This window comes from Kogia breviceps, chromosome 5, assembly GCF_026419965.1.
Source record: "Kogia breviceps isolate mKogBre1 chromosome 5, mKogBre1 haplotype 1, whole genome shotgun sequence".
In the NCBI taxonomy this organism is placed as follows: Eukaryota; Metazoa; Chordata; class Mammalia; order Artiodactyla; family Physeteridae; genus Kogia; species Kogia breviceps.
In genome coordinates this window covers 20,418,050-20,442,319 of record NC_081314.1, presented here as the reverse complement: position 1 = coordinate 20,442,319, position 24,270 = coordinate 20,418,050, and the positions used below count along the sequence as shown (strand labels likewise).

Sequence of the window (24,270 nt, the reverse complement as noted above, 5' to 3'; positions counted from 1 at the left end):
TATTCAGCCACTGCCCACTTTTCTGGTCCAGGTAAGGGGGAGTGATTTTTAGTATTACAACAGCGGTCCCCAACACCCGGGCCACACAGCAGGAGGTGAGCAGCGGGTGAGCCAGCAAAGCTTCATCTGCCGCTCCCCATTGTTCCCATTACCGCCTGAACCATCCCCCACCCCCCCACCCCCATCCGTTGAAAAATTGTCTTCCTCGAAACTGGTCCCTGGTGGCAAAAAGTCTGGGGACCACTGTTTTACAATTTAGGTATAATGACTTAAAGGTCAATGACCAGACTACTCTTTTTTTTTTTTTTTAAAGAACATCTTGGTCTTTTGTTTGTTTTTGCGGTATGCGGGCCTCTCACTGCTGTGGCCTCTCCCGTTGTGGAGCACAGGCTCCGGACGCGCAGGCCCAGCGGCCATGGCTCATGGGCCCAGCCGCTCCGCGGCACGTGGGATCCTCCCGGACCAGGGCACGAACCCGCGTCTTCTGCATCGGCAGGCGGACTCCCAACCACTGCGCCACCAGGGAAGCCCTGACCAGACTACTCTTGAAGCTTCCTTGGTTTCAGCCAGTTCCAGCTCGTTTTTATTGCATCCCAACAGCTGTGCCCCTCCTTCATTTTCTAGCTGTTCTGTCCTCCCCTTTCCCTCCTGTCTTTTAACAGGTTTGGACTAGAGCAGTGGTTTGTGTCTTTTTTGGGTGGGAAGTTACGGATGTGAACTCTAAAACTCTGAGCTCTACCCTACGAAAGTGGGCTTATGCCATTCCTGAGCATTATGGCACAGCTTGTGAACCTCTGCACAGTAATATTGTATTAGTCTGCTGGGGCTGCCAAAAGACAATACCACAGAGTGGGTGGCTTGAACAACAAACTTCTCACAGTTCTGGAGGCTAGAAGTCTAAGGCTGAGGTGCTGCCATGGGTGGCTTCTGGTAAGGCATCTCCTCCTAACTTGCAGACAGCTGCCTCTGTGTCCCCACATGGTCTGGTCTTTCCTCTCTTTCCTCTGTGCCCATGGACTCCTGGTCTCTCCTCATAAGGCCAAAAGTCCTACCAAAGGGCCCCACACATAGGACCTCATTTAGCCTTAATTACCCCCTTATGGCCCAATTTCCAAGTACAGTTATGTATGGGGTTAAGCTTCAATTTACAAAATTTTCTTTTGGGGGTCGAGGAAGACATGATTCAGCCCATAATATAAATACTGAGTATAACTGAGTGCTGTGTCTACACTGAGGGCCGTGCCTCTGTAAGCTCTCTCAGAGAGCACGTGCTCTAAGTGGTTTCCTCCTGAAGCCCACGCACTACCTTACAGCTAAGGTGTCTTATTTGTTGAATTAATGGTGATGAGATCAGACTAATGAACAAGAAAAATTCATGGAGGAATATAAGATGCTAATTTAAGTGGCACAGATTAAAATACTGTAGTAATTCTAAGAAGAAAATAAGAATAATCAAGGAAAGATTATTTTTTTTCCTTTTAAAATGAGATGCCTACCTATGCTTGGAATTATTTGCATGTTAAGAACTTGCTGGCATTAGAACATTTACAGTATAAGAGTCAAAGCCTGAGTTGACATGATTTATGCAGGGTGTAGACTGATCTGGAGCCTTAAAATTGTAAACTGTGTGTTGAAGGCCTGAACTGAAAAAATAGTTCATAATCTTGGCAGAAAAGAAAATGGTATATTAGTTAATTTTTTCTGGCATAGAGAAATATGAGAATAACGTTTGTTTTGTCAACAGTGTGCTCATCAAGATTTGTAGAGTAACTATTTCAAAGAATTTTTAAGTAGTGAAATTCAGGGAGAAACTTACTGCAAACTGCCAATGAAAGGACCCGGCTAACACAAAATGGCTCTAATAAAACCAGGCGCATGTGTTTTTTTGCTTGGGGGAGGGGCAGGAGTACAGTTTATATAACAGTGCTACCTGTTTGGCGGTGTAGGAATTCGTATTGTGAAGGGCAGGGATAACCCCTACTCCATTTAGAGGAAAACGTGATGAAAACTTCAGGGGTTTGATGTCCAGGTTGAGGACTTTAATCCATCACCATTTGAATTTGGCTTTAAAAGAATTATTAGGAATTGAACAGTTTACATCAAAATTACAATCAAACAAAATGAGGTACCTTTATAATTAGAGAATTGTGGTCATGCATGCAGTACCTGGTGTTTAGGTTTAGATTAATAGAGGCTACTGTAATTTTGTAGTTCCTTTTTTTTCAACCCACTAGAACAATATTCTATATAAACAACATCAGACACACGACTAGATTCACTTTTTAAAGTGTTTTACAAATATTTTATTGCTTCAACAAGAGAATGGATACCAGAATGCTTTTCTTTTTAAAAACTTATTTGAACAACTACTTTGAGTCACTATTTTTATTCTTTATTGTCCTTATTTTCCAAGTTTTGGCACCCAAACTTGGCAAACATCATGGAGATTTGTATAAACATGCATATACATATATACACACACATTTAAGTTTAAAGCCTCAGTTCCTCATTAAACCTTGTGCTCAGGCTCCTGTTAAAAAGAGGTAAAATGGTGAGAAGCTAAAAATCATGGAAAACATGAATAAATCACAATTGATAACTTCCTTGTTGTTATGAATTAAAACAGACATTTTAAGGCAAAATCTATCACCTTGCTAAAACTTCCACTAAGCTACAGACTCTGATATTTACAAGAAAATAAATAAACAGAAAGCCCTTTACACATGTCAATATGGTTTAATGACAAGCTGGCTGAGGAGTTGCACTTTGTTATTTTAGGTAACTTTCCATTCAGGAATAGTTAATATTTCAATGATTAAAATTTCAGGTGTTAAAAACTAACTTCAAGCAGGGTCACTGTTACACTGAAGCTGAATTCAAGTTCTTGTCTTTAAATTACTATGCAAATCCATCACAGTTACATTCAAGCTATTAATTTAAAATACATTTAATGTTTGGTAACTGAGTAAATACAATTAGTGTACTCTAGGTCGTTTGATTTTATTTTTCTCTGTAGGAGCTTTCCTCTTTTGTGAGAATCCAGGCCCAGGTTCCTTATTATTCTGAAGAAATGAAACAGCTTCTGGTAGACAGTAATTTTCTATTTGAGGAGGGGATTCCTATAAAAAGGGGTAAAAAACCCAACATTGTTCATTTTTTTCAGATTTCAAACTGTTAATTAGGTAATAGATTCCTTTACTCTGCTTTATGACCAAAAACTTAAACACTTGTCTTTCAAGGTAGCTATTTAGCACCTTCACCTTTAGTGAACAGAGCCTGTGTAACAAAATTTCACCTTTTATCAGAAAAATGAGTTTATAGCTCAGGCAGAGTGGGGCTAGTTCAGATCTTAACGGTTTCATCTGTAAAATATGGATTAAATACAGAATATGGAAAATATGGTAAAATACAGCTAACAGCTATCATTTAACTGTGACATGTTTAGTGTAAATTTTTGAAAATCTTTGAATGGAATGGGATGAATTTCCCTTTTCATTTTTTATGGCTTTTAGACTGAGGAGAAGTCCCTGTCTGTGTCATGTTGACTGGCTAAAACTCTAAGAGAAAACTTTGAAGAACCAGAGGACAGAATGGCAACCACAGCACTAGAAAATGAGGTGGGAAATTCCAGAAAGTTTGGGAGGAGCTCCAAACTGTTTTATAAACGCTGACCAAATCATGTATGTGCAGAGACTCAAGGTAAGGCTCAAAGAACCCAACTAAGAGTTGAGCTGCCACTCACTGTGGAAGGTCAGCCAAGTACACTGCCTGCTAAACTAATAAAATGGTCCTCTTCAGAAGAACATGACAGGATCTAGTCTCTACAACTGATTTGTAATTTCTAGGATACATCCAAAATTACTATACACGTGAAGAAGCAGAACCTGAACTATTCTCAAGAAAAAACAATCACCCCCCAAAATGGAAATACTTAGGTATCAACTTAAGAAAAAAATACACATATACTGAAAATTACAAAATGCCCACGAAAGACAACCTAAATAATTAGAGATAAGCTGTCCTCAGTGACTAAAAGACTTAACATAGTAAAGATGTCAAACACTCAAACTGATCTGTAGGTTTAATGTAATTCCTATCAAAATCATAGCAAGGTATTTTTATAGACAAACAGGCTTATTTAAAAATTTACATATAAAGACACAGGCCAAAAAAAAAAAAAAAGTACAGGCCCTAGAATAGCAACAACAATTTTGAAAAAGAGGAATAAAGAGGAAGGAATCACTACCTAATATTAGGACTTATTATGTATACAGTAATTAAGATTCTTGCAGAGGGAAAGACACATAGATTGATGGAACAGAACAGAGAATGCAGAAATAGACCACACAAAATGCACATCTGAATACTGGCCAAGGTGCAAATGCAACTAAATGGAGTATAGTTCTTTTAACAAATGGTGCTGGAGCAACTGGACATTCTGAGGCAGAAAACCCCTCAACTAACCTCCTAACAATTTTGACCTAAACCTTAACGCCTCTATGAATTATCATAGACATAAAACTATAAAACCTTTTTTAAAACTTCTGTTTTGCAAAAATTCCTGTTAAGAGGATAAAGGTAGGGGGATCCCTGGTGGTCCAGTGGTTAGAACTCAGTGCTTCCACTACCAGGGGCATGGGTTCAATCCCTGGTTGGGGAACTAAGATCCTGCTAGCTGTGTGGCTAAGCCCCCCCCAAAAAAGAGGATAAAGGTAAATGGATGAATACATAAGCCACAGACTGGCAGAAAATGTGCGAATACATATCCAACAAAAGACTAGTATCTATTACAAACAACTCTCAAGCGTAAAAAAAACAATTCAATTACAAAGTGGACAAAAGACATGAAGAGACATTTCAAGGAAGAGGATATGAACATGGCAAATAAGCATACAAAAAGATGTTCACTTTGATTAGCCATTAGGAAAATGCAAGTTAAAACCACAAGAGAGATCATACACCAAATGAAATGGCTAAATAAAAACTGACAACTAAATGCAGATGAGGATACAAAGAAACTGGATCACTCATACATTGATGGTGAGAATGTAAAATATGCCCACTTTGTAAACACACTCTTGAGCATTTATCCCAGTGCAATGAAATCTTATATTCACATATGAAGCTGTACATAAACGGAAACAACCCAGATGTCCTTCAATAGGTTAATGATTAACTGTGGTACATCCATACTACTCAGCAATAAAAGGTAATAAAAGTATTCATTGTTGCATAAAAATGCAACAATCTGGATGAAACTCAAAGGAATTTTACTGAGTGAAAAAAGCCAACTGCCAAAGTTTACGCACTATTATTAATTCCATTTATTTAAGATTTAAAAAATGAGGGATTCTTGTAGTGATAGAACTGTTCTGTATCTTGACTGTGGTGACAGATACATGAACTTACACATGATAAAACTGCAGAAATCTAAATACACACATATACATGAATAGAAGTAAAACTGGGGAAATCTGAATAAGCTTGGATTGTATCAAGCCAATATCCTGGTTGTAATACTGTACTATAGTTTTTGCAAGATGCTACCCACTAGTGGAACCTGGAGAAAGTGTACATGGAATCTCTCTGTATTATTTCTTACTACTGCATGTAAATATAAAAAGTTTAATTAAAAAAAAAGTAACAACATCTTGCTCATGACCCAGATGTTGCAAATAGTAGACAATTCCAACATAGCTATTATAACTGTTCTTAATGATATAAAGGAAAGTATGCTTGAAATGAGTGAACAGAGGAAATCTCAGCACAAAAACAGAAACCACAGAAAAGAACCAAAGAGATTTTAGATATAAACAAGTAATACTTTTTAAAAAATTTTATTTATTTTTGGCTGTGTTGGGTCTTCACTGCTGCGCACAGGCTTTCTCTAGTTGTGGCAAGTGGGAGCTACTCTTCCTTTTGTGCACAGGCTTCTCATTGCAGTGGCTTTCTTGTTGTGGAGCATGGGCTCCAGGCACACAGGCTTCAGTAGTAGCAGCATGTGGGCTCAGTAGTTGCGGCATGCAGGCCCTAGAGCACACAGGCTTCAGTACTTGTGGCGTGTGGCTCAGTAGTTGCAGCATGCAGGCTCTAGGGCATGCAGGCTTCAGTAGTTGTGGCGCAAAGGCTCAGCAGTTGTGGCATGCGGGCTCTAGAGCACAGGCTCAGTAGTTGTGGTGCACAGGCTCAGTTGCTCCACGGCATGTGGGATCTTCCCAGACCCGCGTCCCCTGCATTCGCAGGCAGATTCTTAACCACAGAGCCACCAGGGAAGTCCAAAAATATAAGACTTAAAGTCTCACTGGATAGGATTAAGAGCAGATGAAAATAACAGGAAAAAATCAGTGAAGTTGGAAATAGATACACAGGGATTGGGCAATCACAAGAACACAGAGAAAAATAATTGCAAATAAGTGAATACAGGCTTAGGGGCCTGTGGGACAATATCAAAAGAGTAACATGAGTAACTGAATTCCCAGACAGAAAAGAATGAAGCAGAAAAAAATAGCAGAATGAAGAAATAATGTCCCAAATTTCCCAAACTTGGTGAGAGACATAAGTTTAAAGAAACTTTGTGGTATCAATCAGGATTCATACAAAGAAACCATACCTGGAAATTCAAAGATGAAGAGAAAATCCTGAGAACAGCCAGGAGAAAAATGACACACTGCATAAAGGGGAACAATTCAAATTACCAATAACTTCTTATCAGAAACAATGGAGGCCTTAGGACTTCCTCAGTGGTCCAGTGGTAAAGAGTCCACCTTCTAATTCAGGGGATGCAGATTTGATCCCTGGTCAGGTAATTAAGATCCCACATGCCCTGGGGCAACTAAGCCTGTGTGCCTCAACCAGAGAGCCCACATTCCACAAAACTACAGAGACCAAGAGCTCTGGAGCCCACATGCCACAACTAGAAAGAGAAAAAACCCCACACACCACAACAAGAGAGAAGCCTGTCTGTGTGCCACAATGAAGAGCCAATGCCACAAAGATCCTGCATGCCTCAACAAAGATCCCAAGTGCCGCAACTAAGACCCAACGCAGCCAAAAAATATTTAAAAAAATAAATATTTTTTTAAAAAGTAAAAAGAAACAATGGAGGCCAGGAGAGAATGAAGTCTTTATTAAAGTACCAGGAGAAGAAAAAAAACTCAACCCCAAATTCTATATCCTGCCAAACATCTTCAAGAATAAAGGTAAAATAGACATTTTCAAAAAAAAGAAAACAAAGAAAACTAGCATTGGTCCCCATCATATTCGTACTACAAACTAAAGGAAGTTCTTCAGGCTGAAGGAAAATGATACCAGATGGAAACTTAGATCTTCAGAAAAAAATAACACTCAAAATGGTATATATTAGGGTAAATATAAAAGATTTTTTTCCCCTTTTGATTTCCTTAAAATACATTGGATTGTTTAAAGCAAAACTTAAAGTATAACACTGTACTCTGGGGCTAAAACAGATAGATGGGCCAGACATTAAATATTTTAGTAGTTGCAAATTTCTGTTGTGACTACTCAAACTCTGCAGTTGTAGTGCAAAAGCAGCCAAAGAGAATATGCAAATGTATGAACACGGCTGGGTTTCAATAAAACTTTATTAATAAAACAGGCTGTGGGCTGGATTTGGCCTGTGGGCTATAGTTTACTGGCCCTTGGTTTGAAGAACAGGGGAAGCAAAGGAATCTATATGGTTCAAGATTTCTGCATTTTATGCAAAGTGGCACAATATTAACTCTAGGAAGATTATGAAAAATTAAGGAATTATATTGTAATCTGTAGAGCAAAACACCCCTGCCCCTCCGAAAACAAGCAGAAGTTTTTGCTTTAAAAAGACAATGGAGGATCTTCCCTTGTGGCACAGTGGTTGAGAATCTGCCTGCCAATGCAGGGGACACAGGTTCGAGCCCTGGGCAGGGAAGATCACACAAGCTGTGGAGCAACTAAGCCCATGCGCCACAACTACTGAGCCCGTGTGCTGCAACTACTGAAGCCTGTGCGCCTAGAGTCCATGCTCCGCAAGAGAAGCCACAGCAATGAGAAGCCCATGCACTGCAACGAAGAGTAGCTCCTGCTCTCCACAACTAGAGAAAGCCCACGCTCAGCAACGAAGACCCAACACAGCCAAAAATAAATAAAATAAATAAATTAAAAAAAAAAAAAGAGAGACAATGGAGGGGACTTCCCTGGTGGTCCAGTGGTTAAGACTCAACACTTCCAATGCAGGGGGCCTGAGTATGATCCCTGGTCAGAGAACTAGATCCCACGTGCAGCAACTAAAGATCCTGCAAGCTGCAACAAAGATCCCGCACACAGCAATGAAGATCCCCCATGCCACAACACAGCCAAATAAATAATAAATATTAAAAAAAAAAAAAGACAATGGATGAAACAGAATTCTAAAAAATATTAAATACCAAAAAAAGCAAGAAAAGAAGAACTGAGGAACAAAGAACTGAAGAGACAAACCAAAAACAAATGGCAAAAAAAAAAAAAAAAAAAAAAAAAAAAATATATATATATATATATATAGTATCAGTAATTACATCATGGACTAAACATTCCAGAGAATAAAAAGCAAGGCCCAACTATATCCTGTTTACAAAAAAGCCATTTTAAATATAAAGACACAAATAATTTAAAAATTAACAAATGAGAAATTAAATATCTGGGAAAAAATTTAACCAAGGAGGTAAAGTATCTGTAAACTGAAAGCTGTGAGACACTGATGAAAGAAATTGAAAAAGATACAAATAAATGAAAAGATAATCTGTGCTCATGGACTGGAAGAATATTGTTAAAATATCCTTACTACCCAAAGCAATCTACAGATTCAATGCAATCCCTATCAAAATTCCAATGGCATGTTTCAAAGAAACAGAATAAACAAACCTAAAATTTGTATGGAGCCACAAAATATCTCAAATAGCCAAAGCAATGTTGAGAAAGAACAACAAAGTTGGAAGCATCATGCTCCCTGATTTCAAACTATATTACAAAGCTACAGTAATCAAAATAATATGGTATTGGCACAAAACCAGATGAATGGAACAGACTAGAGAGCCCAGAAGTAAACATGAATACATGATCAATTAATTTACGACAAAGGTGCCAAGAATATACAATAGGGAAAAGACAGTCTTTTCAATAAATAGTGTTGGGAAAACGGAACCCCCACATGCAAAAGAATGAAACTTGACCACTATCTTACATCATACACAAAAATAAACCCAAAATGGATTAAAGACTTGAACATAAGACCTGAAACCATAAAACTAGAAAAAAACATAGGCAGCAAGCTCCTTGACACTGGTTTTGGTGATGATTTTTTGGATTTGACACCAAAAGCAAAGGTAACAAAAGCAAAAACTAACAAGTGAAACTATATCAAACCAAAAAACTTCTGCGCAGTGAAGGAAACCATCAACAAAATGAAAAGGCAACTTATCAAATGGGGGAAAATATTTGCAAATTATATATCTGATAAGGGGTCACTATCCAAAATATATAGAGAACTCATACAACTCAACAGAAAAAAAAAAAAAAATCGGATTAAAAAATGGGCAGAGGATCTGAATAGACATTTTTCCAAAGAAGACATACGGATGGCCAACAGGTATGTGAAATGGTGCTCAACACCACTAATTAACAGAGAAATGCAAATCAAAACCACAATGAGACACCACCTCACACCTGTTAGGATAACTAACACAAAAAAAGACAAGAGATAACACATGTTGGCAAGGATGCAGAGAAAATGGAACCTTTGTGCACCGTTGGTGGGAATGTAAATGGTGCAGCCACTCTGGAAAACAGTATGGAGGTTCCACAAAAAATTAAATACAGAACTACTATATGGTCCAGCAATTCCACTTCTGGGTATTTATCCAAAGGAAACAAAAACACTAACTCGAAGATATCTAATAGCCAAGACATGAGTGTCCAGCAATGAATGAATGGATAAAGAAAACTGGTATGGGGCTTCCCTGGTGGCGCAGTGGTTGAGAATCTGCCTGCTAATGCAGGGGACACGGGTTCAAGCCCTGGTCTGGGAGGATCCCACATGCTGCGGAGCAACTGGGCCTGTGAGCCACAACTACTGAGCCTGCACATCTGGAGCCTGTGCTCTGCAACAAAAGAGGCCGCGACAGTGAGAGGCCCGTGCACCGCGATGAAGAGTGGCCCCCACTTGCCGCAACTAGAGAAAGCCCTTGCACAGAAACGAAGACCCAACACAGCCACAAATAAATAAATAAATAAATAAATTTTTTTTTAAAAAAAGAAAACTGGTATGTATACACACACACACATACACAATGGAATATTATTCAGCCATTAAAGAGGAAATCCTGCCAATTGTGGCAACATGGATGGACCTTGAGGGCATTATGCTAAGCAAAAAAAGTCAGACAGAGAAATACAAATACTGTATGATCTCTTGTAAGTGGAACCTAAAAAAACCAAAAAACTCAATAGATACAGAGAACAGACTGGTGGTTGTTTGACAGAGGTAGGGGTGTGAGAGGTGGGCAAAATGGATAAAGGTGGTCAAGAGGTACAAATTTGTTATAAAATAAATAAGCCGTGGGAATATGATACACAGCATAATGGTTATAGTTAATAGTACTGTATGGTATATTTGAAAGTTGTTGAGACTCAATTTTGGAGGTTCTCATCACAAGATTAAAGAAAATTGTAATTATGTATGGTGATGGATGTTAACTAGACTTACTGCGTAGGTCATTTTGTAAAATATACATATACTGAATCATTCATTATTTTGTATACCTGAAACTAATGTTATATGCCAATTGTATCTCAATTAAAAAAAAAAGGTGGCTAGACTCATCATTTAGGCAGATCAGAAGACTCCTCTTTGGATAAAAATGAAACAATTCAAGAAGCACATAAAGTTATGAATCTAAGAGAGGTGTCCAATAACTAGTTCACCCACACCATCTCACCCAGCTCAAAATGGACAAGACCCAACTGTGCTCAGTACTTCTAATCAGCTCTTTACCCCCTATTTTTTTTTAAAGTGATTTAAAAAAAATTAGTTATTTATTTTTATGTTTGGCTGTGTTGGGTCTTCATTGCTGTGTGCAGGCTTTCTCTAGTTGCGGCAAGTGGGGGCTACTCTTCGTTGCAGTGCGCTGGCTTCTCATTGCAGTGGCTTCTCTTGTTGCAGAGCATGGGCTCTAGGCACGCAGGCTTCAGTAGTTGTGGCAAATGGGCTTAGTTGTTCTGCAGCATACGGAATCTTCCCAGACCAGGGCTCGAACCCATGTCTCCTGCACTGGCAGGCGGGTTCTTAACCACTGCGCCACCAGGGAAGTCCCTACCTCCTACTCTTAATCATGGACAGAAAACTAAGAGTTACTAGATATCTGATAAATTTCTCTAACATGGAAGATAAAAACCCAGATAAAGGGAAAAACACAGCTTGGTGGAAGTAGAAACTATGCAGAGATAAGAAAACTTAAAAAAATACGTCAATAAATCCTCTGAGAGCTCACAGAAGGTATTAATTGATGAAACAAGAAAACATTAAAACCATAAAATGTAAATTCAAAAAATGAAAACAGGTCTAAAACATCATAGCAAAATGAAGTTGATAGAATATTGAACTGCAAGAATCTCTCAAAAAGATAAAAATAAGTGAAAAAAAATCTAATACACAAATAGCAGAAATACAGGAGAGAACAGAAAGTGGAAAAAAAAATCCCTCATCATTGAAATCATTCAAGATTTCCCAGAACTCAAAGACAGAAGTTACCAGACCAGAAAGGGCCCAAGTGCCCAGCATAATATAAACAGATTCTGAGAGTGTATCATTTTGAAATTTCATAAAACTGGGGCAAAAAGAACTTCCTAACTAGATTACAGTTACATATAAAGGATTAAGAATCAGACGGCTTTAGACGGCTCAACAGCAATACTAGAAGCAAGGAGACAAACAATCAAAAGTCTAAGAGAAAGCAGTTTCCAACCTAGAGTTTGATGCCCAGCCAAACTATCAGTCTAGTAGGAATGAGCATAGAAAAAAGAATTTCCACACATAGAAAGTCTCAATTTACCTTCCATGTGTTCCCTCTTAAGAAGTTACGAGAAGAGACTTCCATCACAATGAGACAGCAGATTAGGATGACATACGATTCAGAAACAGGAGATTCAACAGAAAAGAGACAAATGGTGGTGAATGGAGCTCCTGGGATGGTGGCAGTGTACAGAAGTAGACAGAGGGTAACAACCAGACTGCAGCAATGTGACTAAAGACATGCTGAATGCTGTCATCACCAAGATCCCTGCAGCCACCACACCTAGTTTCTAAGCTGAAGTCAGAACATTGGGGTGAGCCTATCTCAGAGTCCTATCTGTGCTTGGCTTATCTTGGCCATGAACTTGACATGAAGCTGCTGCTCTCCCCTCCTTAGCCTGCTGCTTCACACTATATAAGTGTTCTGTTTTGACCTACTCCTGAGAGCTAGAGATAGGCAATAATGAGCTCAGATGCAGAAATACAGAGCAACTCACTCCCCCAATGTGTTTCTCCAGACATCTAGTATTTGACACACATTACAACCCTGAGAAAGGCAGGGACATGAACAACCAGGAAGGAGCAACAGGGAGCTTTTATGGAACGAGCAATCTTCTATTTCTTATCCTGAGCACCTGAATGACATTTTGCTATTCTTTAACCAGGACTTATTTTCTATACACTCTTTTTTATGTAAAAAGAAAAAATACCCCCAAATTATAGCATATGTACAAACACTTAACACAGCACAAGTTTAAGCAATTAATCTATGTTGGGTCCCATCTTAGATGGCAGTTGTATCCCTGAAATGATTAGGAATTTCTGGAGGGATGTGGTATGGGAGGTTCTCTACATTCCCCCAATCCCTGCCCTTTTCCCAGTGGGTAATATTTTAAAACCTCATGTCTCAATGAATAGAGATTTTTAAAAAGTTATTTAGATGTTCAGGGAGAGCTAGTATTGGTTTACTAAGTCCTAATCAATACACCCCACTGCTTTATGACAGAGGCTTTGTATGCATGTTTCAGGCACTCCTATTAAAAGGTGGCCAATTTCCAAACACAAGCTGCAACCACCACAAAGCAGGTTAGTTTTGGCTTCCCCCTATTTCTACACTAATCTGTTTGAAATCCTTTGTTGTAAGACATTTACAATCATGTGTCATATCTTGCTGATTCCTGATGGCATGTTAGGCACTCTGGTGTCAAGAAGATTTTTCTTTGCCCATTCAAATCACCCAACATAGGCCAATTCTGAATAGGAGTATAGTGAGCCCTCCATGTAGTAAGTGCTTCATTTCCCTTACTGTCTAACACAGGTATTTACAGTGTATCAAAACAAAAGGTCAAGAAACTTTAAAAAGGACCCTTGGGTAAATGTTTCTCCTTGGAGTTGTGGAATCAATTTCTGCTTTCTTTATATTCCAACATTTTAGAGGGTGCTTTTAGAGGTACCCAGATTTTCATACCCATTTCACATTTAACTTCTAGGCTAAATGTTTACATAGGTTTTCATTATTTTAAAAAATAGATTGAAACCGAAAGGGGTTGAATGGGGGAGACGAACAAGAGATTAACATTCTATGAATAAAAAGCCGAGGGTTTTGTTGTGTAGTTACGTCTCTATGCATATAAACACTTTTCTGGTGGCGAGGAGGTCAAGGACAGAATCTTACAAACCTGCATAAGAAAATCAGCAATGTATTCTGTTTTCAAGCAGTACACATTCTGGGCAGCAGCTTCTGCTATATTAACTCCCAAGTCATCTGGTTTTAGTTTATTAAAGTCAGAAAAGAGATGTGTAGCTTCTTTAAATAAAGATACAGAATGACCGGGTAGCACCTAAGGAAAAAACAAAAAAGCATCATAATCTATCAGTGTTTCAAAGTAGTTCAACTGTATAATCTACACATAAAGGATTATCATCTCACAAAGCACAGAAAATCAAGAATTGATCACAGTAACCTTGTCAATACAAACCTTTGCTCCTCCTGACTGAAGAAGGCGTTTGAATCCTGCTTCTCGGGACTGATCAACATGTAAAATAACTTTCCACCCACTAAATGCCCCCTACAAATAAAAAAATAATCAGTGTTGAAATTACTTGGAAAAATAAATGACAAAATAATACAAAAAATACATTATTTTCTCTGTAGACTTAGTTTTATGTCAATGAATAATCTTATAACCTTTACTTCTGATGAACACACTGATAACTATCTTGGTCCGAATACTCTGAAACACATAGCCATGGTGTCTGGCACACAGTAGGCCATAAATAAATACTTGAAGAATGAAGGAAAGTGATTCAATGATTAGGTAACATTAAAACAAAGCAACTTGGGCTTCCCTGGTGGCGCAGTGGTTGAGAGTCCGCCTGCCGATGCAGGAGACACGGGTTCGTGCCCCAAACCGGGAAGATCCCACATGCCGCGGAGCGGTTGGGCCCGTGAGCCATGGCCGCTGAGCCTGTGCGTCCGGAGCCTGTGCTCCGCAACGGGAGAGGCCACAACAGTGAGAGGCCCGCGTACCACAAAAAAAAAAAAAAAAAAAAAAAAAAAAAAAAAAAAAAAAAAAACAAAGCAACTTGACATTTGTTTAGTCCTTTCTACTGTTTTTTTTCTTTTTAAAATCTTTATTGGAGTATAATTGGTTTACAATGGTGTGTTAGTTTCTGCTTTACAACAAAGTGAATCAGTTATACATATACATATGTTCCCATATCTCTTCCCTCTTGTGTCACCCTCCCTCACACCCTCCCTATCCCACCCCTCAAGGTGGTCACAAAGCACAGAGCTGATCTCCCTGTGCCATGCGGCTGCTTCCTACTAGCTATCCACCCTACGTTTGGTAGTGTATATATGTCCATGCCACTCTCTCACTTCGTCACAGCTTACCCTTCCCCCTTCCCATATCCTCAAGTCCATGCTCTAGTAGGTCTGTGTTTTATTCCTGTCCTACCCCTAGGCTCTTCATGACATTTTTTTTCCTTAGATTCCATATATATGTGTTAGCATATGGTATTTGTTTTTCTCCTTCTGACTTAACTTCACTCTGTATGACAGACTCCATCCAGGTCCATCCACATCACTACAAATAACTCAATTTCGTTTCCTTTTATGGCCGAGTAATATTCCATTGTATATATGTGCCACATCTTCTTTATCCATTCATCTGCTGATGGACACTTAGGTTGCTTCCATGTCTTGGCTATTGTAAACAGAGCTGCAATGAACATTTTGGTACATGACTCTTTTTGAATTATGGTTTTCTCAGGGTATATGCCCAGTAGTGGGATTGCTGGGTTGTATGGTAGTTCTATTTTTAGTTTTTTAAGGAAGCTCCATACTGTTCTCCATAGTGGCTGTATCAATTTACATTCCCACCAACAGTGCAGGAGTGTTCCCTTTTTTCCACATCCTCTCCAGCATTTATTGTTTCTAGGTTTTTGATGATGGCCATTCTGACCAGTGTGAGGTGATATCTCATTGTAGTTTTGATTTGCATTTCTCTAATGATTAATGATGTTGAGCATTCTTTCATGTGTTTGTTGGCAATCTGTATATCTTCTTTGGAGAAATGTCTATTTAGGTCTTCTGCCCATTTTTGGATTGGGTTGTTTGTGTTTTTGTTATTGAGCTGCATGAGCTGCCTGTAAATTTTGGAGGTTAATCAGTCAGTTGCTTCATTTGCAAATATTTTCTTCCATTCTGAGGGTTGTCTTTTGGTCTTGTTTATGGTATCCTTTGCTGTGCAAAAGCTTTGAAGTTCCATTAGGTCCCATTTGTTTATTTTTGTTTTTATTTCCATTTCTCTAGGAGGTGGGTCAAAAAGGATTTTTTTCTTACAAGTAATAAAAGGTGGAGCCTAAAGCACAGCTTTTTAGATTAGACGAAGCCTCCAGTTAATATTTCTCTTGAAAATGTTTACAAATTTGAAACATAAAATATTTAAGTACAGAATTAACAGAAGCCAGTGGAATTACTTTAAAAGAAAGGGAATCAAGGCTAACAGGGACTTGGAGACAGCAGAGAACTCAGAATATAACACAAAAGATGATATAACTCGTGTTTTTAACCTTTTTGTGAGCCATGGACCTATTTGGAAGTCTAGCAAAACCTATGGATCTGTTGTTCTCTAATTAACTTTTTAAAAAACAACAGCTTTATTGAGATGTAATTTCCATACCATATGAATGTTTTATAAATGTCCAAAATAAAATACAAAGTATTACAAAAGAAACCATTTTATTGAAAAGTATCAAAATATTTCAAAATTTGTGACATAATAATAGTTGTGCTCCTATATTAAACCCATCATAGGGTTGAAAATACGGTTTAGTCAAAAATGCATTTAGGGACTTCCCTGGTGGTCCAGTGGTAAAGTACTTGTCTTCCAATGAAGGGGATGCAGGTTCGATCCCTGGTCAGGTCCCAGGGATCCCACATGCTGTGGGGCAACTAAGCCTGTGTGCCACAACTACTGAGTTCGCATGCCTCAACGAGACAGCCTGCGTGCTACAAACTACAGAGCCCACATGCTCTGGAACTACGCACCACAACTAGAGAGCCCATGCACTGCAATGGAAGATCCTGCGTGCCTCAATGAAGATCTCATGTGCCAACAACTAAGATCCAACACAGCCAAAAAAAAAAAGCATTTAAATACACCTAACCTACTGAACATCATAGCTTACCAGCCCCGCCTACCTTAAATATGCTGATAACACTTATATTAGTCTGTGGTTGGGCAAAATCATCTAACACAAAGCCAATTTTATAATAAAGTGGTTGAATATCTCATGTAATTTATTGAATACTATACTGAAAGTGAAAAACAGAATGGTTTTAAGTGTATCGGTTGTTTATCCCCATGATCATGTGGCTCACTGGGAGCTGTGGCTGCTGCCGCTGCCCAGTATCACCAGAGAATACTGTACTGCATAATGCTAGCCTGAGAAAAGACCAGCATTCAAAATTCAAACTATGGTTTTTACTTAATGTGTATCACTTTTGCACCATCACGAAGTTGAACCATCACAAGTCTGTATGTACTATTTTAAAGTTGTGACAAACATAAACAGTATTTCAAGTTGCAATCATAATGCAAGCAAAAATATCTGATTCCTGTGGGGCAAAATCATAGTACTGTGTTGCGATTTCTTGCCTAGACTTACAATGAAGGAAATGTTAACTTTCAGTTAGAGGTTAGTAAAAATAAGGATGTATTTCTTCCCCCATCCATAGTGTATAGCCTTCCTGAATCCCAATGTTCATTGCAGCACTATTTACAATAGCCAGGACATAGAAGCAACCTAAATGTCCACCAACAGAGGAATGGATAAAGAAGATGTGGTACATATATATGATGGAATATTACTCAGCCATAAAAAGGAACAAAATTGGGTCATTTGTACAGACATGGATGGACCTAGAGGCTGTCACAGAGTGAAGTAAGTCAGAAAGAGAAAAACAAATACCGTATATTAATGCATATATGTGGAATCTAGAAAAATGGTATAGATGAACTTATTTGCAAAGCAGAAAGAGAGACACAGATGTGGAGAATAAATGTATGGATACCAAGGGGGGAAGGGAGGGGGTGGGATGGATTGGGAGATTGGGATTGACATATATACACTATGTATAAAATAGATAACTAATGAGAACAGAATGTATAGCACAGCGAACTCTTAGTGCTCTGTGGTGACCTAAATGGGAAGGAAATCCAAGGAAGAGGGGATATATGTATACATGTGGCTGATTCACTTTGCTGTACAGCAGAAACTAACACAACATTGTAAAGTAACTATACTCCAATAAAAGACAAAACAAAAGAAAACAAAAACAAAGTGTATATAACCTTCCTGAATTTGATCTATAAAACTCATTTGGGAGAGTCTGTGGACCCCAAGTTGAGAAGTCCTGAAACTGGATGCTAGAAAGACTCTTTGGAAGAAATACAGTATGGGTCACATTTTACACATATAAATGATTTTTAAGAGAGCTATCAACATTATATATATCTTACTGTTGATCACAATTAGAATAATTAGGAGTCAGCACTAAGCTCAATTTAGAATGTCCAAATTAAGTATATCAATCAAGGGATAAAAGACAAATAGAATTATTCTTATTTTGTCAAGCACATTCTCTGAAAAAAAAATCTGGACTAGTAATGACATCGAATGCCATTTATACTACCTACATAATTATATACGTTAATACCTCAGTAATGCCTGATTCTTGTCTTTGCTGGATTTTCTTCCTCCATCTCATTGCTGCAAGTGCTAGTTTTCGTTGCTGTACACTGATTCCAGTCAAAACATCAAGTATGGAACTACTTCCCCATTCATAGTCTTCTTCCTAGAGAATCAGTCCAACAAACATTTTGAATTCCTAGAATATGTCCTCAAAGAATCCACAATCTAATAAGAGTTACAAACTATACATTCCATTCCTCTAAATACAGAGGATACTAAGTAAGCATCAGTTTATGAGCATGGAGTAAATGTAGATTAATTTGGCTTCATATGAAAGTCAAGTACATCTGGCTTTTAATTAGAAATCAGAAGAATACTGCATACATTTCTAAGAAACAGATAACTATATCTTAGCAACTGGTAATAGATTATTGGGCTTCACCTACTGTAAGATGAACTTCACAGAAGGACATGGTCTCAGAGGAGGTATGTATTAACAGCTTGATTACCTGTCTACACAGGCGAGATCCCTGAATGATCTTGATTGAAAACGTCAAAAAGTACATGATAGATATTACTGTGATGGTCAGTTAGGAACCAAAATATTTCAAATAACTAGCTGAATATTTTATGTGCTGGAATCAGTTATTAAGACCTTTACTTTTAAAGAAAAACAACCCTTCGCATGAATTTGCATACACACCAGCATGAAGCGCCCAGCAGTCCTGCAAGCTTCAAGGTAGGAGCGATGTAGCACCCACTTCCCAGCTGCCACTGAAGCTAAATACTTCTCGTTTCGAAGTGGATGTCCCACAACAATGTGTGTACAGTTGGGATCAAAGCACTGCTTCTCAATCACTAATCCACCTTGATTAGAAAAAAACAGGTACTTTATTGATTCTTAACTTTTCCTGAGGAAAAATGTACCTCAACTATGCAGAGGAATTATTTATAAACAAAATGCACCAATAAATAAAACCCCTAACATACTTTACATATATTTTTTAAATAAAATAATGTTTATTATGAAAATTCAAAATCCAACAGTAGATAAAACAATAAAATGAACCCCCATACACTGGCTACCTAGGTTCTAAAATTATCAAAATTTCACCATCCTTACTTCAAACTACCCCTTTTTTTTTGCTTAACCATTTTAAAGCAAACACCAGATATCATTTTAATCTATCCCTATGTATTCAGTATGGATCTCTAAAAAACATGGAAATCTTCTTATACAGCTACAATGCCATTATCAGATCTAATATAACAAAAATTCTTTGTTCTCTCAATACTAAATCCTTGTTCAAAGGCGGAATCTACAGACTAAAAGCAGAAGAAAACATTTTTCTTCTGCTTTTAGTGGAAATAAGGTCAGTAGACAACACAGACGCTTGGGAGGAAAACACTAGGTAAATAGAGATGAAGAAGGTGGGAGCTGAACCCTTTTTTCAGATATGTATTATGAAGTCCGACTTTGAGGACAGAAGAAGGCATAAGTAAATGTAAGCTTATGTAAAGCATGGCTTTTGATTACACTTTAGAGGTTAGGCAGAGTGGTATCAAGAACTTTCTGGAATTGGGCTTAAAGATGGCGGAAGAGTAAGATGCGGAGATCTCCTTCCTCCTCACAGAAACATCAGAAATACATCTACACGTGGAACTTCTCCTATAGAACAATAGAACACCCACCGAACGGTGGCAGAAGACCTCAGACCTCCCAAAAGGCAAGAAACTCCCCACGTACCTGGGTAGGGCAAAAGAAAAAAGAATAAACAGAGACAAAGAATAGGGACGGGACCTACACCAGTGGGAGGGAGCCGTGAAGGAGGAAAGATTCCCACACACTAGAAGCCCCTTCACGGGCGGAGACTGCGGGTGGCGGAGGGGGAAGTTCCGGAGCCACGGAGGAAAGTGCAGCCACAATGTACGGAGGGCAAAACGGAGAGATTCCGGCAGAGGATCGGTGCCGACCGGCACTCACCAGCCCGAGAGGCTTGTCTGCTCCCCCGCCGGAGTGGGCGGGGGCGGGGAGCTGAGGCTCGGGCTTCAGTCGGATCCCAGGGAAAGGTCTGGAGTTGGCAGAGTGAAAACAGCCTGAAGGGGTTAGTGCACCACGGCTGGCCGGGAGGGAGTCCGGTTGAAGTCTGGAACTGCCGAAGAGGCAAGAGACCTTTTCTTCCCTCTTTGCTTCCTGGACGCGAGGAGAGGGGATTAAGCGCGCCGCTTAAAGGAGCCCCAGAAACAGGCGCGGAGCTGCCTTAGAGACAAGAGACTTTTTCTTGCCTCTTTGCTTCCTCGGGCGCGAGGAGAGGGGATTAAGAGCACCGCGTAAAGGAGCTCCAGAAACGGGCGAGAGCCATGGCTGTCAGCACGGACAGTAGAGACGGGTGTGAGATGCTAAGGTTGCTACTGCTGCCACCAAGAGGCCTGTGTGTGAGCACAGGTCACTCTCCACACCGCCCCTCCCGGGAGCCCGTGCAGCCCGCCACTGCCAGGGTCCCGGGATCCAGGGACAGCTTCCCCGGGAGAACGCGCGGCGCGCCTTGGGCCAGTGCAGTGTCACATCAGCCTCTGCCACCGCGGACTCGCCCCGCACCCGTGCCACTCCCTCCCCCAGCCTGAGTGAGCCGGAGCGCCCGAATCAGCTGCTCCTTTAACTCCGTCCTGTCTAAGCAAAGGGCAGAAGCCCTTGGACGACCTACACGCAGAGGCGGGGCCCAGTCCAAAGCTGAACCCCAGGAGCTGTGCGAACAAAGAGGAGAGGGGGAGGTCTCTCCCAGCAGCCTCAGAAGCGGCGGATTAAAGCTCCACAATCAACTTGAAGTGCCCTGCATCTGTGGAAAACCTGAATAGACAACGAATCATCCCAAGTTGAGGAGGTGGACTTTGGGAGCAAGATATACTATTATTTTCCCCTTTTTTCTTTTTGTGAGTGTGTACGTGTGTGCTGCTGTGTGAGATTTTGTCTGTAGAGCTTTGCTTTCACCATTTGTCCTAGGGTTAGACCGACCCGTTTTTCTTTTTTTAATAGAAATTTTTCTTCTTAATAATTTTTTATTTTAATAACTATACTTTATCCTACTTTATTTTGTCTTCTCCCTTTCTTTCTTCCTTTCTTCCCTCCTTGTTTCCTTCCTCCCTTCCTTCCTCCCTTTCTTCCTCTCCTCCTTCCTTCCTTCTCTTCCTTCCTTTCTTCCTCCCTTCCATCCCTCCCTCCCTCCTTCCTTCTTTCCTTCCTTCCTTTTCTTTCCTTTCTATTTTTTCTCCCTTTTATTTTGAGCCGTGTGGATTAAAGGCTCTTGGCGCCCCAGCTAGGCACCAGGGCTGTGTCTCTGAGGTGGGAGAACCAACCTCAGGACACTGGTCCACAAGAGACCTCCCAGCTCCACGCAATATCAAATGGCGAAAATCTCCCAGAGATCTCCATCTCAACACCAGGACCCAGCGTCACTCAAGGACCAGCAACGAACAGTGCTGGACACCCTATCACCAACAAAGAGCAAGACAGGTCTACAGCCCCATCCATTAGCAGAGAGGCTGCCTAAAATCATAATAAGGCTACCAACATCCCCAAACACACCACCAGACGTGGACCTGCCCACCAGAAAGACGACATCCAGCCTCATCCACCAGAACAGAGGCACTAGTCCCCACAACCAGGAAACCTACTCAACCCACTGAACCAACCTTAGCCACTGGGGACAGCCACCAAAAACAACAGGAACTACGAACCTGCAGCCTGCAAAAAGGAGACCCCAAACACAGTAAGATAAGCGAAATGAGAAGACAGAAAAACACACAGCAGATGAAGGAGCAAGATAAGAACACAACAGACCTAACAAATGAAGAGGTAATAGGCAGTCTACCCAAAAAAGAATTCAGAATAATGATAGTAAAGATGATTCAAAATCTTGAAAATAGAATAGACAAATTGCAAGAAACAGTTAACAAGGACCTAGAAGAAATAAAGAGGAAGCAAGCAACGATGAGCAACACAATAAATGAAATGAAAAATACTCTAGATGGGATCAATAGCAGAATAACTGAGGCAGAAGGACGGATAAGTGACCTGGAAGGTAAAATAGTGGAAATAACTACTGCAGAGCAGAAGAAAGAAAAAAGAATGAAAAGAACTGAGGACAGTCTCAGAGACCTCTGGGACAACATTAAATGCACCAACATTCGAATTATAGGGGTCCCAGAAGAAGAAGAGAAAAAGAACGGGACTGAGAAAATATTTGAAGAGATTACTGTTGAAAACTTCCCTAATATAGGAAAGGAAATAGTCAATCAAGTCCAGGAAGCACAGAGAGTCCCATACAGGATAAACCCAAGGATAAACGTGCCAAGACACATAATAATCAAACTGTCAAAAATTAAATACAAAGAAAACATATTAAAAGCAGCAAGGGAAAAACAACAAATAACACACAAGGGAATCCTCATAAGGTTAACATCTGATCTTTCAGCAGAAACTCTACAAGCCAGAAGGGAGTGGCAGGACATATTTAAAGTGATGAAGGAAAAAAGCCTACAACCAAGATTACTCTACCCAGCAAGGATCTCATTCAGATTTGATGGAGAAATTAAAACCTTTACAGACAAGCAAAAGCTGAGAGAGTTCAGCACCACCAAACCAGCTCTACAACAAATGCTAAAGGAACTTCTCTAGGCAAGAAACACAAGAGAAGGAAAAGACCTACAAGAACAACTCGAAACAATTAAGTAAATGGTATTAGGAAGATACATATCGATAATTACCTTAAATGTAAATGGATTAAATGCTCCCACCAAAAGACACAGACTGGCTGAATGGATACAAAAACAAGACCCATATATATGCTGTCTACAAGAGACCCACTTCAAACCTAGGGACACATACAGACTGAAAGTAAGGGGATGGAAAAATATATTCCATGCAAATGGAAATCAGAAGAAAGCTGGAGTAGCAATTCTCATATCAGACAAAATAGACTTTAAAATAAAAACTATTACAAGAGACAAAGAAGGACACTACATAATGATCAAGGGATCGATCCATGAAGAAGATATAACAATTGTAAATACTTATGCAACCAACATAGGAGCACCTCAATACATAAGGCAAATACTAACAGCCTTAAAAGGGGAAATCGACACTAACACAATCATAGTAGGGGACTTTAACACCCCACTTTCACCAATGGACAGATCATCTAAGATGAAAATAGATAAGGAAACACAAGCTTTAAATGATACATTACACAAGATGGACTTAATTGATATTTATAGGACATTCCATCCAAAAACAACAGAATACACATTTTTCTCAAGTGCTCATGGAACATTCTCCAGGATAGATCATATATTGGGTCACAAATCCAGCCTTGGCAAATTTAAGAAAATTGAAATCGTATCAAGTATCTTTTCCAACCACAACGCTATGAGACTAGATATCAATTACAGGAAAAGATCTATAAAAAATACAAACACATGGAGGCTAAACAATACACTACTTAATAACGAAGTGATCACTGAAGAAATCAAAGAGGAAATCAAAAAATACTTAGAAACAAATGACAATGGAGACACGACGACCCAAAACCTATGGGATACAGCAAAAGCAGTTCTAAGAGGGAAGTTTACAGCAATACAATCATACCTTAGGAAACAGGAAACATCTCGAATAAACAACCTAACTTTGCACTTAAAGCAATTAGAGAAAGAAGAACAAAAAACCCCCAAATTTAGCAGAAGGAAAGAAATCATAAACATCAGAGCAGAAATAAATGAAAAAGAAATGAAGGAAACAATAGCAAATATCAATAAAACTAAAAGCTGGTTCTTTGAGAAGATAAATAAAATTGATAAACCATTAGCCAGACTCATCAAGAATAAAAGGGAGAAGACTCAAATCAATAGAATTAGAAATGAAAAAGGAGATGTAACAACTGACACTGCAGAAATACAAAAGATTATAAGAGATTACTACAAGCAACTCTATGCCAATAAAACGGACAACCTGGAAGAAATGGACAAATTCTTAG

General features: G+C 39.3%; 1 protein-coding gene across 2 annotated transcripts in view; it reads right to left on the bottom strand.

Annotated features, from left to right (window-relative positions):
- Nucleotides 1-2,370: 2,370 nt before the first annotated feature.
- Nucleotides 2,371-24,270, bottom strand: part of TOPBP1 (DNA topoisomerase II binding protein 1) — a 78,016-nt gene continuing 56,116 nt past the window's right edge. For both annotated transcript variants that reach the window (XM_059065326.2, XM_067033776.1), the window contains 5 exons: nucleotides 18,945-19,108; nucleotides 18,267-18,404; nucleotides 14,020-14,109; nucleotides 13,720-13,881; nucleotides 2,371-3,119 (listed from right to left, as the gene is read on the bottom strand). In XM_059065326.2, the coding sequence (XP_058921309.1) occupies nucleotides 2,976-3,119; nucleotides 13,720-13,881; nucleotides 14,020-14,109; nucleotides 18,267-18,404; nucleotides 18,945-19,108 (698 nt within the window). In that variant the 3' untranslated portion in view covers nucleotides 2,371-2,975. The remainder of the gene's footprint in view (nucleotides 3,120-13,719; nucleotides 13,882-14,019; nucleotides 14,110-18,266; nucleotides 18,405-18,944; nucleotides 19,109-24,270) is intronic.